This window comes from Anthonomus grandis, chromosome 4 (assembly GCF_022605725.1).
Source record: "Anthonomus grandis grandis chromosome 4, icAntGran1.3, whole genome shotgun sequence".
NCBI lineage: Eukaryota > Metazoa > Arthropoda > Insecta > Coleoptera > Curculionidae > Anthonomus > Anthonomus grandis.
In genome coordinates this window covers 8837532-8855899 of record NC_065549.1, presented here as the reverse complement: position 1 = coordinate 8855899, position 18368 = coordinate 8837532, and the positions used below count along the sequence as shown (strand labels likewise).

General features: G+C 32.3%; 1 protein-coding gene across 2 annotated transcripts in view; it reads right to left on the bottom strand.

Moving 5' to 3' along the window:
• LOC126735750 (la-related protein Larp4B-like) overlaps positions 1 to 18368 on the bottom strand; it is a 72729-nt gene that overhangs the window by 40660 nt on the left and 13701 nt on the right. For both annotated transcript variants that reach the window (XM_050439840.1, XM_050439839.1), the window contains exons 2-5: positions 14977 to 15152; positions 9625 to 9812; positions 4117 to 4366; positions 3913 to 4053 (exon numbers count right to left, since the gene is read on the bottom strand). In XM_050439840.1, coding sequence (XP_050295797.1) covers positions 3913 to 4053; positions 4117 to 4366; positions 9625 to 9812; positions 14977 to 15141 — 744 coding nt within the window. In that variant the 5' untranslated portion in view covers positions 15142 to 15152. The remainder of the gene's footprint in view (positions 1 to 3912; positions 4054 to 4116; positions 4367 to 9624; positions 9813 to 14976; positions 15153 to 18368) is intronic.

Genomic DNA, 18368 nt, shown 5'->3' with positions numbered 1-18368 from the left:
ATAATATAAAGTGCTGATAAAACCTAAAGCTAAAAAAAACATAATCAAATTTATGTCAGTAGGAACTAAATAAATTAAAAGGTATCATAATAGGGTCTTACAACAAGCAAGTTCCTGACTTCCTTTTTAAATCTATGAGGCTAAGAAATCTGTGGGAATGGACACCCTATGTGTCTGCCTTGTGAAGTAAAAAGACAAATCCTAACTCAAACTGCCACCATATTTGTTGTTTATTAAAGATACTGTTTTAAGTATAAAGAGACGGGGCAATGTTAAAATTTTGTCAGCAACAAAACGAGTCTTACATGAATATGTAGCTCTGGCTTTATTCATGTACCTAATTGCCCTTTTTTGCAACACAAATAATGTATGCATTAAGTGTTTAGAACAAGAAGCCCAAAAACATACGCCATACCGTAAATAGGATTTAATTAACGCAAAATATGCCTGTTTAGTCATACCTTTATCTAACTCATTAAAGATTATCCTAATTGAAAAGCAGTTTGATGCGAGTTTTCTATCCAGTTATTCAACAGGTTCAAAAGTTCAATGTTGTTAAAATTTTCGTTTATTATCTATTTGAATGCCTAAGAATTTAGTAACTGATATAGTGCTTAACAATTGGTTTTCTAAGTAAACTGGTCCTAAGTCACATTTAAATGAGATAATATGGTTTTTGACATACATGAAAACAAAGTTTGTTTGAGTCTCACTAAGTTTTAGGTCATTATTAACAATTTTTGCCAGGATGTGCTCATCCATATCACTCGACAGGAGAGTAGCATCATCCGCGAATAGAGTAAACATCCCGGAAATCCTTAGGGTCATAAAATCGTTAACATAAAACAAAAATGAAATTGGGCCAAGAACCGAACACTGAGGTAAACCATCATTCAAGGTTTGCTGGGTAGAAGAAGCACCATCAAAACACACAGACTGAGTTCTATCACTCAAATATGAACGGAACCATTCCACTGCCTTACCATACTTATGCAACAGTATTTGGTAACTAATACAATCGAAAGCTGTCGTTAAGCCAGAGAACAGTGCCGGAATCAAAATGGTTATTTTATATACATTTAAGAAAAAAAGAAGGCATTAGGTACCTATACAGTGTCCAGTTTAGATTACATTAAAGCTACAGAATGAACCAAATGGAGAAAAAGTTGCGCAATCAAGTGCCTATAAATAATCTGTCTACTTCTTTAAACTCGGAATAACAACGGATATACAGGGAAAAGAAATATACAATAGAAACAATATACTTTATATCTTGTTTATTATAAAAGATACAATAACGAAATATTCCCTATAATAATATGTATGACAGTAGGTGTTCAAATAAGCCACCGTTTATCTCATTACTGCTTCATTCAAGGATTTTCTGATCATTTCTTGGTAATTGATAATCTCATTTTTAGAAGGTAATTATTTTTTTTTATTAGTCATAAGTATGTAGGTATAAAAAAATGCATATATTTTTCTATGTATTTTATCAAAAATGACTTGGGCACATTATTTCGAATGATCGAGATTGTCAAAAAAAAAAGGTGCTTATAATGCACACAAGAATTTATATAAGTTGAGATCCAAAGTAGTCTAAGAAGCAAAAATAATTAATTATTTATTTATTTATTATTGATTTTTTTCTTATAAAATTAATAATTACTCAAAGAGGCGTTGTTTGTGGTAAGTTGTTATTATATTGTATTACGAAGCTGAATTAATACCGATAATACTGCACTTTTATTTAGGAATCAGACCTGAACTGAGGCGTTTGACAGGTGTAATTAGACAATAACAAAAATTAAACATTGGATTGACTCCAATTTTTTGACACTAAACACAAACAATAAGACTAACTTAGATAATGTTGAAAAACCTTATTTAGAGAAGCCAAATTACTTAACTTAAGGCAGTTGTATATAAAAAACGATATTAGATTTAGCTTTAGAAATAATAAATTCCACAGCACAATCAAGCATCACTCACTTGAAACAAAGCTGCAGGCTTCATTTGCTGCAACTCAAAGACATATTTCATTTATCCTGTCTAAAGAATTAAATATACTTCCAAAGGAAATAAGACATGCTAGTAATCAGATGAAAATAAAAAAATAAGTTTCAATAGTATCACATTTCAATTATGTATCTTTGCCTAGTTTATTATTATTGACATACACGTTTTGAATTGAATGATTTGATTGAATCATCTTCATTTTTCCATACTGCTTATTTTAATATGGCGCTCATGCAGGCAGCTCTGCTCATTTTGCCCCAGAAGCATGCATACTAGTAATTACCTATATTTTTTTTTGGGAAATTAATTTCTTTTGTTTGTATTCAGTTATCCCATTTAAGATTTGGATCTAACATCACACCCAGGTATTTAGTTTTATGTGCTCTTAAAATTCTTAATTTTATATTGTTTATCTTTACATTAAGTTCTTTAAAGTGTGGCAACAAACAGGCAAAAAGATTTTGTCAGCAATTATTGCTAAGCCAGGAAAACACTTTACCCATGACTGTCTCTGCTATTATTTTTATATCATCAAAATTATTGCCCATATAAGTTACTCCAGTGTCATCCGCCAAGCATACTTTTTTGCTTCACCCGTCGATTTAATATGAAATAAGTTTTTAATATACAGTATTAACAACAATCATTCTAAATCAGTACCTTGGTGGATCCCTATACAACCTGGGATATCCTCACTTTATTCTGTTTATAGCCATGCACTTTCTTTCACAAATGTAGACGTCTGAAAAGATTAAGGATCCTCCAAGTTCAAAGTTTTCCAAAACTTCCATAAAAATATTATGGTCAATGGTATCAAATGCCTTGGCAAAATCCAAGAACATTCAAGACTTTTCCTTTGTCAATATCAGTTAGTAACCAATTTAGCAAAAGCATCCTCAGTTGACACACTCTCTCTAAAACCAACCTGATTCTTAAGACAATATTGAGTGCTCATTTCAAAAATTTACAATTACTTTTTCAAATATTTTGCTAATACAGCTCAGAATTGATATTGGTCTATAATTGGCTCTTCTACTTTTATAAAGAAACTTTATAACAGCCTTCTTTAGCCCTAGAGAAATTTACTCAACTGTTCCTGGTCAACTTTAATTTTCTTAGTCATTTGTTGACCAATATGATTTTTAAAATGGAATGAAATCTTCTCTTGATCTACAGTGATATTTCCATCTAACCCAATCTTTGATATTTCCTTTCTTTTAAGATTGCTTTTGTTAAGTATTTGTTTTTCCATAGTCTGGGTTATTGATGTTGTTGTCCATCTAAGACTTATAATAATTTATATACCCTTTCACAAATAATTCGTTACAAAACAAAACAGATGATTTTTATGCAAACTTAGCAAGGTCACACCATAAAAAATTCAAATTGTAAAAGATCATATTAAATTTAATTTCTAAATCATAATGAATAATAACATTTTTTAATAATTGTTTTTATTAATAATATCACATTTTTGGATGTAAAAATTAAATTCTCTCCAGTTCTAGTATTTAAATACCCGGACATTGCTGAACTATATTATGATTATTATTGTTCAATTTTGTAAGCAAAAGTAGGTATTTTAAAAAGAATTAACTAAGCGATTTAGGTATTAAATTGAAAATTAACTATTGGGATTCTAATAAAATGAGTCATAGTTTTTCATTTTATTTCTTATATTTTAAATATAAGAAATAAAATGTTCTCTACAAAAAAGTTTTGGCACATTTTAAAGATTTGTAACCTCTGTAACAGTTTTCCAAATCATACATATAGCACCAATTTTGGACGCAATGTACACCGTCATTTTTTCATGTCACAACAACTTAAAATTGTGTTTGTGGTAGAGACTCAAAAAATAAATTCTATAAAAAAAAAGATTGTTGAACTTACTTGAAACTCTCTAACTTCTTCCCTAAGAAACCTATAGGCCCTTTGAGCATCCTCATCCGATTCGAACGTGACGTACCATGAGCTGTTGTGAGCAAACTCGCAGGAAATTAATTTAGGACAGTTCTCTCCAGAGAATAAATTCTAAAATTGAATGAGAAAAAAGTGAACTCAATCATTCAATAATAAACCAAAGTCCAAAAATACCTTAACTTCCTCCAACGGAGTATTATCAGGTATTTCCCTGAGTATCACGATGCACCTTTTATGATTCGGTCGCACCTTAATTCCTTCTTCGTCGACTTGCACGTTCGGCGATTCCCTGAGCACTTCAGTGATCAATTTGATATCTTTAGTCAGTTTTTTCACCTGGTTGAAGTTCGCTACCGTCCAAATAGGTACGTATTGGTCGTTGTCCATTTGAGACAAGAGGTATGTGTCATTAGCTAAATTCTCCCTGTAATAAATTATTTATTTACTGAAATTAATCGGTTAACATGTAATAATGACGTAAAAATACAAATCTTAAGTACCATAAAATTATTAATTTTCAAAAATAATACTAGAATTACAAACAAATATATATATCAAGATAAGACTTCAAAAGCCTAAATCACAACACAAGTAAAAACTTCACAGAGAAATAATTTGACACTATACAAGGAACGGAGGTTAAGGCCATTGACCATTTTTGATCTGAATGTCAGTAAGCCACTGGAAAATGGATCCAAGCTATTCTCATCAAAGAAATGCAAAGTCCTAGTGAGTGGAGAAACCACACTATACAAACTTAATCTTAAGCGTAGCAAGACCAAAAACATGGTGTTTTCACTTAGATCTCATGACATGCAGGAAGTCGACAGTGGGGTAAACACTGTCTGACTTCTGAGTTTCATTTTGGATTCGAAGACGACCTTCAAATCAAATCAAATTATGCTTTATTATCACAAAAATAAAATATTCCACGGACTAAGCTAAATTTTTGCAAATCTACCAAACTACCTTTATATTGTCAAATATGCATAGAATGAACATAATTAAACATGAACCTTAGAGCCAGTTTCTGAAAGATAAATATTGGACAAAAACTGGTTGTACACTGGATGTGTTCCTCAAATTTAAAATTAGCATCAATAGTGAGACTCAGGAATTTAGCACTTATAGCGGGAAGTATTTGATTATGGTTTAAAGAGCTGTTAGGTAGAAGACATTTGAAGTTTAACATATTAGTAGTCTTTGGAATGTTGAAAGATAGTTTATTACTATTACACCAATTTCTCATTGAAAGTAAGTCAGTATTAATTACTTGTTCAAGAATCAACACTACCTCTGTGTCAAACAATCACATTATAGATCAAAAACAGGAAAGGGCCAAGGATGGAGCACTGAGGCACTCCACAACTGAGGAGCGATCAAGCAAAACCAGATAAATCCACAAAATAAAATTGCAATTCATATTTTTCTTTACTTAGTGTTAAGAAAATAAAGAATAAATCGTTATGAAGTAATGTAATTTACAAAAATCCTATTCTCGTACTTTTTTCTTTTTTGTAGTAAAAAAGAAGAGAATATAATATTATTTAGCTTAAAAGAAATGCAAATACCTACAGTGGTGGCCAAAAGTATGGAAACGTTTAATAAAATCATAATAATTGTTTACTACAAGCTGTTTAACGGTACGATTTTGTTTGAGTGAAGACAAGCATCATGCCTAAGTCTAAATACTTATCAAGTGATTTAAAAAGTAAAATGGTTGAACTATACTAGAAGGGTTATAAACAAATTGAAATAAGTAAAAATTTAAACATTTTAAAAGGCACTGTTTCAAAAAAAATTAAAAAATTTGAAGAGAGAGGAAATGTTTAGTGACGAAAGTAAGTTTCAATTATTTGGGAGTGACGGGAGACGTTATGTCCGGCGACCAAAAGGTACACGGTACAGCCACAAATACCAAATGCCTATGGTAAAATATGGTGATGGAAGCGTAATGGTGTGGGGTTGTTTCTCCCGATTAGGTGTTGGCCCCCTGGTTAAAATTGATGGAATAATGGACCATTTTCTATACAAAGACATATTGGAGAACAACATGTTGCCTTATGCTGAGGAGGAAATGCCATTGAGATGGTTGTTTCAGCAAGACAACGACCCTAAACACAAGTCCCAATTTGTGAAAAACTGGTTAAATGAACAGAGCATTGCTTTAATGGATTGGCCTTCACAGTCCCCAGATCTGAATCGCATAGAGAATTTATGGGATCATTTGGACAGGAAGATTCAAAACCATTCAATTTCAAACAAGGCCTGAGTGGGCTGCAATTTCCAGTGAAGACTGTACAAGACTTGTCGATTCTATGCCACGAAGAAGTAGAGAAGTAATAAATTCGGAGGAATATGCCACAAAATATTAGCAGATTTTGATGTAATTTATATAAATAATTTTCTTCAGTTTCCAAACTTTTAGCCAAGAAAATATTAATTTTATTTCATTTTCTTTTTATAATACGTTTAATTTCAAATTAATATGTTAAGTTAGGTAATATATTATATATACTTTATCACAATATGAGTAACTTTATTATAGTTCCTGGTTTCTTAAATATGGTAATTGACTAATAAGGGCCAAAATCTTGTCTACCAGGTCTATAATATCAAGCCTTTTACTCACACTATAATTATAACGGATTTATCTGATTTTGTTTGATTCCTCCTCAACTGTTCTGCAATAACACAGAGGTTTTTCCTCCATAGGATACAGATTGCCGATGATCACACAAGTAAGACCAATTGAAAGCTACACCTCTAAACCTCATAGACCTCAAGCTTTTAGAGCAATACATGATGATCGACACAGTCGAATGCTTTCAATGAGTCACATAAAATTACTGCTGAAAGTAGGTTTTCATTAGTACTCAAATAAATATCCTCTACACGAGAGGAAATAGCATCAGATGTTGCTTTTCCACTTTGAAAGCCAAATTGAGAACTGAAAAGGATTTCATGTCAAGTAATAAATGTAAGAACTCTCTTCCTGCCAAGTCGCTCTATTAAGCCGGGTACAGACCTAAAGCGCCGCGCACACGACGCGTCTGCGGCGCGCTTTTCTCGGGCTTTTTGTTCTGACGGGCCTACTGCGCGCCCACTACGCGACTTTTTATCCGCGAGGGGCGACGGGCCTGCCACGCGCCACCTGCGGGTCGGATATTTTTTTCTCAGTTCTATTCTAGCCTCTGCTTTGATTAGTACCTAGTGTTTATTTCGTGACAATGTCAGACGACGAAGAAACTACAGCATTAATAGCAATCGCTAGTGGTTGTATAGTAATTGCAGATACCTTGATGAAACAAAAGCGAAAGCCCCGCCGATGGTGGTGTACTGAATTGCATAAAAAAACGTCCCGGTTTAGAACTTATGCATGATTTAAAGTCTCAACAAATTAGCGGACAATATAAAAATTTCACCCGAATGTCTCCAACAAACTTTGCATTTTTACTACAACCTTTTCCCGTGCCAACTGATGTCTTTTATTTTTTCCTCTCCTTTCGATACGTCGATAATAGGCTGATAATTTTTTTTTGCACATTTCATCATCAACATTTTCAATTTCTAGTGATAAGGCAATGTCCTTCCATACATCTAGCTTTTTGTCCTTCTTAAAATAATCTCTATTTGTTGGATCCCATAAATTTGGAAATCCCCTATACAAATCGATCAAATCAAGTTGTTTGTCTTCGGTCCACATCGCAACAGATTTTCTTTTTAATTTTTTTAATTAATTTCCGACGTGTCTCCCTCGGAAGCTGCCACAAACCGTACTAACTTGTACCAACGCGCTTCTGACTGAAATACCGACAGAAAATGGATCGCAGCGCGCCCACAACAGGCGGCTCGCGCGCCTCCTTCGAGCCCGTACATACTGCACGAATTTGGCCCGTCGCGCGCGCGTCGCGGACACGTCCCGTCAGGTCTATACGAAACTTTACCTTACCTAGGGAAGGAAGAAGAGAAATTGGGCGAAATTTTGCTGGAGTATCCGAGAAATCAAATTTCATGTCAATATAATATCAAAAAGGATAAGCTCTACGATTTTTGTGTTGAGAAATCTAGTTCGGACACAGTGCTTACCATGCATTGGTTCATTCCTTATGTAGATGTGGCCTGCTTGCCTGGGGACATTCAACACAATACTACCAACCAATTCTAACTTTGCCATCTGTTTATTTATGAATGCCTGATATATGTACATAAAAAAAAATTAATTTAATGGACTTGTGTCAGATATCCACTATCATAACACTAAAATCTTAGAATAGAATTCCATACATTACATGCAAGATCTCCACCCTATATTTTACACAATTTTTAATAAATAAACTAGCACATGAAATTAAAGGGCTGCCAGAAAAACTTTTTAAGCCTAAAATCAAAAACTACCTCCTAAAAAAACTCTCTTTAGTGAGTGCCACAAATAAGTCGGATTTCTCAGATTAAACTTAATATCTCCCTCTCAAATGAAAATGTCAGAAACAAGTTTTAATTAGTTGTTAAGTTTTTAATTAAGTGTATATATTTTTTATGTGATTTAGTTTTAGCTCTGTATGCAAATGTTTTAAATTTGTAATGTAAAAAAAACTTTTTATGACTGAAAATACCCTGTATATACATATTTCATGAATAAATTTGATTGATTGATTGATACCACCATTTTATGGCATAAGAGGAATTTGACAGATCTCAAAATGACATTTAACCTTGAAACAATTAAGGAGTGGTGAGATGCAAATAATATTTGTTTTAATTCCTTGAAAACAAATGTGTTGAGTTTTAAATATTCTATGGATAATATTGTATTGAACAATGAGCTTATTCTAAGGCATCATTCTCACACATTTTTGGGTCCGATGATGGGCTTAAATTTCAAGACCATATTACCAAGATATGTAACAAGGTTTGATCTGCTTGACTCACTGTTTACAGTTCAAAAAAGAGCAATTTCTGTCTAGAATAGGATATCATGAGTCATGCAGACCACTTTTTGTAAACCATAAAATCTAAACACTTTGTTCCTTATACCTTCTTCGTTCCTTTGTTACTTATCTTGCAGACTGTAAGTTCTATAATCAAAAATCACAAAAACGAACTTATAAGAGACAACTTTTTTAGTACTAAGCTTACTTAAAGTTTCATAAAAAAGTAATTGGATTATGTAAGTAAGGAAATCTTTAACTACCTTTGTTTTGAAATTAGATCAATATATCGGTTAGATTTAAGAAAGCTGGAAAGGAAATGTTGCTCTCAAAAGCTCTTTACACCCTGGACGAATATTTTAGTGTAACTATATGGAATTAATTAGTTTATGTTTTATAATTGATAACTGTAATTTTTTGTGCATTTTAATGTTGCTGAATTTTCAATGGATTTTATACCCACTTTCCTTTTCTATTCTCAAAAACGACTTTCTTTACTCTACTACTTGCCTTTCATGACTCGACGACTATATTGACTAGTCCCTGACATCATTCTATTAAGGAGAGACAGATGGTATGATGAAAGTTCTTTAGGAAGGAAAAGATTAAAGCTACTATATTCCAAAAACACTTCATGTTTTTCAATAAAGGCCGAAGGACACAAAATAGTGCAGTTTTGTAATTGTGATCTCACCAACCCGTTGTCTAATAATTTCCCTTACAGTGAAACCCAAGAGTAAGTAATTCTTACCGTGAGAAATAATACTCCAATTGTTGAGAGAGCATTTGCTTCAGTTGTGGCAAGGGGTAGGCTGGGGCTTGTTGCGACTGATTCGGAGGTGGCGGGTGCGTTGGAGGCGCCCCAGTAATATCCGGAGCGCCAGCCATTGGACCTTCTGCGATTTCTGCTACTCCATTAACGACTGGTATTGGCGGAGCCTAAGGTATAGAATTTTTTTTTAAATTTAATATTTCAAACACCCTTTGCTACAAGAATAAACACTTGAATAAAATTACGGATTTGGAAAACCTTTGCAATAATTATTTTACAAATGTAGGAATTAATATGCTTGAGAATATAAAGAAACCTAATATTGAATTTAAATTTTCAATGTTTTTAAAACCCACCTGTAAGAATGACATATATTTTCTATAAAAAATAATTCTACCCTTGGAATTGATAAAATAAATTCACGGTTTATAAAACATTTTCATACCTATATTATTGGACCATTAACTCATATAGTAAATTTAATTTTGAAAACAGGTATAGTTCCTAGAAGTTTTAAAACCTCAATATTTATAAAGCAGGTGATAAGACTGATATTAGTTATTATTACTCCCATTAGTGTTATCCATCATTTTTCCAAGATGTTTGTGAATTGTTTAAAAGATAAATTAATTAATTTCTTACAAGCAAATAATATATTATCCCAAAAACAGTTTGGCTTCTTTGGGGAGCTTAGTACATCTGATGCTGTATACAAATTGATCAGACAAAACTTCAATTCAATCAGTGAATGTTTCTAGACTAAGCAAAGGCTTTTGACACTGTGCTCCACCACTATTAAATGTAATTAAATTTAAAATGAGTTAAGTGTTCAATTATTTGGGGGATAGAAAACAATTTATTTAAAATAAATAATGAATTTAGTGAACCTAAACTATGTCAGGATTGGCAGTCCCCTCATGAAACAGTTATTGGGTCGATACTTCATAACATATATTAATTCATTTACTAATTATAATATTAACGATGATTAAATCATATGAATATGCAAATGGCACAGTTGCCATATTTTTTGGAAGCTTTTGGGACAACAAAACAAGCAGCAGAAGATGGATTAGGAAAGATAAAAGACTGGTTATATTCTTTTAAGTTAAGTTTAAATATTCAAACAATCAATTATTTAGCATATTCCATTACATAACTTCCCATATTTTAATAATATTTGATTGTAATCAATTCAGATTTAAGAGGTCCTATTTGTCATGTATCTTTGTATCATTGTTGATAAACATTTAAAGTAGGATCAACCTATAATAATATTTACAAATAATATTTGTAAACACTTTTATCACTTTTATATATTGGGAAATATTTTGAATACAAAACTACCATTAACAGTATATAGATCCTTGGTTGAATCATTACTGAGATATGGAGGCACTTAAAATTACCTTACTTAAAAAAAAATATGGCTTAAGATTTATAACATATTTGGATCCAACATTTTACAATATCTTCTGCTAAAAATTGGATTTTTTTTGCTTTGATTATTGGCCTTTCAGTATGTTAAATACACATATCCATCATTGGGTTAAACATTATACTATTCGTAGTTAGTTTAGCAGGTGGTATTTGGTATTTTACCTATAGTTTACTTTTTATTGAATCTAAATTATAAATTTTAACTTTTTTACATGCACAAAAACAGATATTTACTAATCTAGGTGTATGTTCTGTATAATTTTTAATTTATTTATTACTTCGTTTTAAAACTACATTTTATCATATCATATATTTTCATTGTATTGTATTTAAAATTAGTGTAAGTTTTATTTTAGAACATTTTTTTACTAAAATAGGTGTGTAAGTAATCTAAGTTTTATGCTAATTTTAATTTAGTTTATAATCTTAATTTTATTTTCTTCTAATACATCCTACACCTATTATCGGTTAATGTTCTTTTGCATTAATAAAGGCACTGAACAGAACTATCTATAGAAAAGTAAAAAAAAAAAAAAACATAAAATGAAATGATGTCCAAAAAAGGTTCCCAACAAACCTCAGTTTAAATGAAAGTTGGCATATACAATAAATAAATCACTCAGTGATCAAGACAGTCTTTAATGCTATAAGGCTCTATATCAGATACTTTTTTTAATTTGTTTATATTTTTTTTCAATGGTAATACTTTTAAGATCACTGTCTAGCTTGTTATATAATTGTTTGCCTATATAATAAGCACCTCGTTCATACAGTGTTTATCTATGTCGTGGGTAAGCAAGCCACTGATTTTTGTATTATAAATTTGATTAAAACTGAGATTTTCAAATTTATTTCTGTTCTTAAAAATTTCTTCAAATATCTATAGAGCTTAGATAGTTAATATTCGCGTTGTCCTAAAAACACTTCTACAAGATTAAATTCTAAACATTTTGTGCCTTAGAGCTACTGCTTTATTACAGACAATTATTCCATACTTATCCGTTTTTCTAAAGTTTGCAAATTACTGGGTCCTCAAAACATTCAGATATTTTAATACTGTACACAAATAGTAACAGATTTTGTTAAGTTTATTACAATGATATGAAATATGCTCTGACCAGTCCATAAATTCATCTATATGAATCCCTAAGAATTAAGTTTTGCTTTATTATTGTGTTAGTTTTACTCTGTTTTGTATAAACCAATTATCAATTGGTGAAAATATTGTGCTTGCACTTTTAGTTAATTCAGAAAAATCTGAACAGTCCACTGTCTGAGGAAAATATAGTTAAATAAATAAAAATAAAATAATAAATTTGAAATAGTTTTTGCTTAAGTTAATATATAAGATATATATGACGCATATAATTTAAATCTGTCCTGTTATCCAAACTTTCTCTTGTATAAGGTTAATATACACATTCCAAAAAAAAATTCAATTATATCTGAAAAAATTCAAGACTTCTTAGAAGATTAAAAATATTTGTATAGCAACATTGTATTGTAAATCTTTAGTATAGGTCAATGAAGGCGGCAGTGAAAGTGGTATGATTGAGGATAGTTTAGATGATGACTTGCAGGAAACACCTTTAAATGATTATCATTCTGCTTTACTAATTTAAAACTTAAACTTCCTAAGAGCATTGGTTCTATAAATTGGTATATATTTGATGTAGATTATGGAAGGGTCAGAACATTTTAGGCCAAGTTACACATGGCAAAAAGAAGCATATTTATTTTCATAAAGTAATGATGGTGCTTGGTTTCATTCAGAGGTCAAGTGTCGGCTTGTCTATGGTTTATTTCAGAATGCTTTATTGCTCACCTGTTAGACCAATTTTGGAGTATGAGTTAGTTGTTTGTAACAACTAACTATGTTTGTTGAATGTAACAATTGTAAGATCCTCATCTTACAACTGTTACATTAGGCAGCTCGAAAAAGTAGCAAATAATTTGAGACTTGCTGCATTTAGAAGTAGATATCACAGGGACAAATATCAGTGGGTAAGAGATACTCTAAATTTGCTAACACTAGAGTCAAAAAGAATTCTACTAGATTTATGTTTTCTACATGAAGTAATAAATGCTGTTATTGACGATCCTCAGTTGATGTCACTTTTTAAACTTAGACTTTCTTCTAGAAATACCAGACAGTCCGAAACTTCTGTAGGCTTGGACAAATAAAACTTTTCAGCAAAAACTACAACAAATATTGTAAATTGTTCTTTGTTAGTAATGTGTGGCTGTGTTAAATGATTTACTTTGCTTACTGTGATTTTAAGTGATATATTTTTATAATTACAATATATGTAAATGGATTCCGTTTACGAATAAATAAATAAATAGATTTCAAAAGTTCCTTTAATTGCTGTTTCAATGATGCATCTCAATCGCATATTAAGGCATTTGACAGGGTCGATCATACTCTACTGCTCAGGAAGCTGGAACCTTTTGGTTTTTCGAATCTTATGGTTGCTTGGTTTAGGGACTTTTTGTGAGGCAGGACTCAAAGACAAAATTGGAAATGCCAGATCAAGTGGTGTGAGTGTAACCTTTGGAGTTCCCCAAGGGGGGCGTTTTGAACAGTTTCTTTTTGGTTTTTGCCGACGATGTCAAGTTTAATAGGGAAGTAGTTTCTTCTTCTGATCAAGTTTTATTACAGAGTGACTTAGATATGCTCAATCAATGGTGCATTGCCAATAAACTGTTTCTGAATGTAAGTAAATGTAAGTTTATTAGTTACTACAAGAAAAATAAAAGGTTTGACTCATTTTACAATATAGAAGGCGTAGTTGCAGGGAATTTTCTGTTGAGACCTGTAAAAGGGTATATATGTCTCTTGTTGTGTCACAATTGGAATATACATCAATGATATGGTCCCCTTTTTACACAAATTGTTGTACTGACCTAGATAGGGTCTAAGATAAATTAATTCGATTTTATTTATATAAGCTTGATATGAGGATACCTAAAGATCATATTTATGATGATGCTCGGAGGTTGTTAGGAGGAAAGTACGCTGATGGTCTTGTATAAATTGGTGAATGGTCAGTTAAACTGTCCTGAAATCCTTGGTGCAATATCTTTCAATATACCATCTAGGAATTTTAGGCATAATAGATTATTCTCACTACCATTTCATAGCACTAATTATGCATCCCACTCCTCTATTGAGCGGACACTTAAATTTATTAATTCTAATAAGGTTGAAATATTGGGAATTACTTTACCTAGTTTTAACAGGAAAATTAAAAGTTTAATCTAGTTTCAGTGTTCCAAGATCTATTAGTGTCATCGGGTAATATTATTTTATATTACTTGTTGGAATGTAGCAACATATCATATTGACTGGTATTATTTTGTTATGGAGTGTTAAATTGGGTGTTAGGCTAAACTATTTTATTTTGTATTTGAATTTCTTTCTTTTGTAATGGGGTTGATGCCCTAAATACAGAATAAATTGAAATTAAATATTAAAAACATGCTTAAATAAAGTTTGTGAAAGTATAGACATTTTTTCAATGTATTGAAAAAATACTCAATAAGTCGAAAACTGTTGAATTTAGAAGGAAACTTCCAACAGGCCATCCTCAAATTTGGGATACCCTATACATATTTAAAAACACAGTTAGATGGAATATTATTGGATTTATCAGTAAAATATTATATAAGAATCATTTTGAGTAAAAAATGGTTATCTTACACCTACCTGATAAAAAATTTCCCAGAACATAAATTATTACTTGCCAAAACCCTATTACGTCTTATCTCAACATGTTATTCGTTGCTATTATAAAATTTTAATCACTTTTTCAAAACTACTTCATGCTCAATTATGGCAAATTATATAAGCCTTGTAATATGTTATTTCTATAACCATATAAACCTTACCACAGAAGGTCCGGCTGACGCTATACTATAATCATGGGGATGATGGTGGTGGGCACCGGGAAGTGGAGCAGCTCCAGGGGGACCCGGCATCGGAGACCCCATCGACTCAGGGCCGGCGCCAGTGTACGCCGCCCCCGAGTTGTGTTTACCAATGTCCCCATTCATGTACACGTACCCTGTAAAAAAAATTAACAAACATTATATAACTTTTTTTGTTAAGGTTTATCACTCATCAGTTATATAATAGTGTAAGTCTACATAGTCTACACAGGTCTAATAATGAAATTATTGATTTTCATTTTAGGGTAATGCCTTTAAAACATAATTGGTATCCGACTGGGAATTTTGCACCAATTCACAATAGTTAAGTAAATCCTGCTTCTGAACTAAAGAACAAAATATGTGATAAAGGTGACACTGACCTCTGCTACTTGTGTTGCCCATATTTTTTCAAATTTACACACTGAACAACATGTGTTATTCGAAAGTCACATATATCTGATCACTTTGGAGAGGAATTCAAAATCAAGAATACAGATAGGCTGGGGCCAGTTTTTACTAGAAAATGTTTTTTCACAGATCAAACCATTATAAATTTTATAGAGTGAGTCTTGGGAGGACGTTTTTGCTGCAAAGTATTTTTATAACAAATTTTTTTATTGGTTTAATAAAGCATTTCCAATTCATACTTCTAGGCTTAAAAATTCAACAGAAAACTGGATTAATAAGGATATGAAAGATTACTCAAACTCAAATCAAATAATTTATTTCCATCGACATCATAACAATTTTTAGGAATTGTCAGTAAAAAACTACAATGCTAATAAAAATAGTAAAGAAAATATAATAGTAACATTTTAAAGAAATGAAAGGAAACAAATTTAACTTAATTTAGTCAATAAATCTACAGTTAGAGAACTCTGTCAACAAATAAAAAGGACAGTCAGCTAACATGGTCCTAATCTTAAAAGTTGGAAAAGTCTTAGTTCTCTTTCTTCTACATGGGAGATGATTAAAAATTTTGAGAGATGTAATTTCCGGACCATCCTGTACCTGCGACAACTGGGTAAAAGATATGTATAATTTATCTGCATTTCAAGTTTCATAAAAATTAAGATCTTCAGATCTCATGTAGTTTGAAAGATTTTTATGTACTTGACATGCACACTCCAATAAATTAAAATCTCAAAATAATATCACAATTGAGTCTGATATTACAACCATAAGTAACCTCTCCGGAATTATACATATTTTTAGTCCACAGTAATCTTTGGCCTACAAAAAACAGCTAAACGCCACCCAAGCACAAACCAACTTTCCCACAATATTTCTAAATCCAACAGATCGTCCGGAAATATTTTGACTCTCAAATGTGCCTAACATATTCTCATGTGGACTTGATGAAATTCCATAAAGATTCTTAAATATGTTGCTGGTTTTATCTGTATTCCATTAGGCCACATCATTAATGAAACTTTTGCTACAGGCGTTTTCCCGGATAAAATAAAAAAAGGGAAATTATCCCAGTTTATAATAAGGGTGATCCCCAATAATGCACTAAACTATAATAGACCTGTATCTTTATTATCATGCTTTTCTAAAATAATTAAGGGCCTTATACAATAGAATTTTTAAATTTTTTTAAATTCATAATGTCTTATTAGAAAGTCAGTATTGCTTTATGCCACTTAAATTAACAGAGCTAGGAATTTATGAGGAACAGACCATATCATTGAACTTATAGATAACAACTACAAGTTGCAGGTCTTTATTTTAATCTGTCAAAAGCATTTGGTATGATAAATCATGGATTGCTCAATAGCTTCAGTTCGGTTGGTTTGAGAGGCACACTCCTATCCCTATTAGACAGTGAACAGAAGCAGGTGGTAAATATCCCCTAAAATGGGAAAACATATTTTTTTCAGAACCAACAGCAGTGGAGCAGGGTGTTCCTCAGAAATCTATTTTGGGACCACTTCTATTTTGTAAATAGGCTCTCGGCGATTATGCAGATGACACATCAGTTATATTGATGGGTGCCTCGATGACTGGTCTGTCAGATGCTTGTTGAATGAAATGGAGAATTGGTGTCTGAGAAACTCTCTGAAATTTTATACAGATAAAACTGCAATCACACACTTTAACAAAGTCATATCTAGTGCATAGGGATATATGTTGATCTATTGCTAAAGTGGAGTCAGCATTGCAAGACACTAATTTCCAGACTAAACAGTAACTGTGCTCTGGTCCGCAGCCTCAGAAACAATTTTTCCTCAGAAACAATTTCAGGGCTGTAAAAGCGTACCGCTCTTTGCCACAGTGCATTAGAGAAATAAACAGTGTCAAAATATTTGCAGAGGAAACAATGAAGTACCTTCAAGATAAATGTTGGAAATAAGATGGCGGGCGGCAAGAACGCATCGTCAAGTGACTCGTCATCAAATATCTATTTTGAGTGCCATAAATCTACTAAGTCAAGTACAATTGTGTGCATAAAGTGTGGAAAAGCATTTCATAGATCTTGTGCCGAACGCGACTATTCCAAAAAAGTGCAGTTTATTGACGCCACTCGTTTAACATGTTGTGATCACGACTTAACCTCCAACACCAGGGAATATCCAGAAACGGAAACCATTAATGTTGACCAAACAACTGAGGTACAACTATTACGAACTCTTGTTAAAGAACTACAGGAAAAAAACCTATTATTAGTGGAAAATACTGCCCTCTTAAAAGAAAAAATTAAGTTTTTAGAGGAAAATAAAATGACAAAAAACATAAACCAAGGTAACAAAAAATCCCAACAGAATAATGTCAACATCCCAAATACGCAGGTACCACTTCCAAACACAACTGATACTGTCACCGAGCAGCTTGAAGTTAGCCGCGAAGCAAGTGGCCATAAACAAGTAGCAACCGAAACGAAGGATGGTTTCCAACTAGTTGAAAGAAGACGGAAGACTAGAGCTGGGCAACAACTATCGACTGAAGTCAAAGTCGATGGTCGTTCTATCTCTGAGCATAAAATGCCCACAAGAAAAAGAGCAAACATAGGAACGCGTGTGGAGGATGGAACTATATTCGGTCAAGCTACTGAAAAAAACGAGGACAGAAAAATATGGTTGTACCTTAGCAAAATCTCGAAAGCAATTACTAGCGAGGTGATTAGAACCTACGTAGCAAAGCACATTGATACCGTTCCAGAAAACGTAACCATTAAAGAATGTCTACCCAAGACAACAAAATCTGAGCGGAAGAGATACATGATTGGCGTAAGCCCCGTCCACAAAGACTTAGTGTATGATAAGAATTTCTGGCCACGTGGAGTAAGTTTCGAAAGGTTCAACTTCTCGCGTGGTCGTAATTTTTTAGACCATCATCAGAGAAGTCAA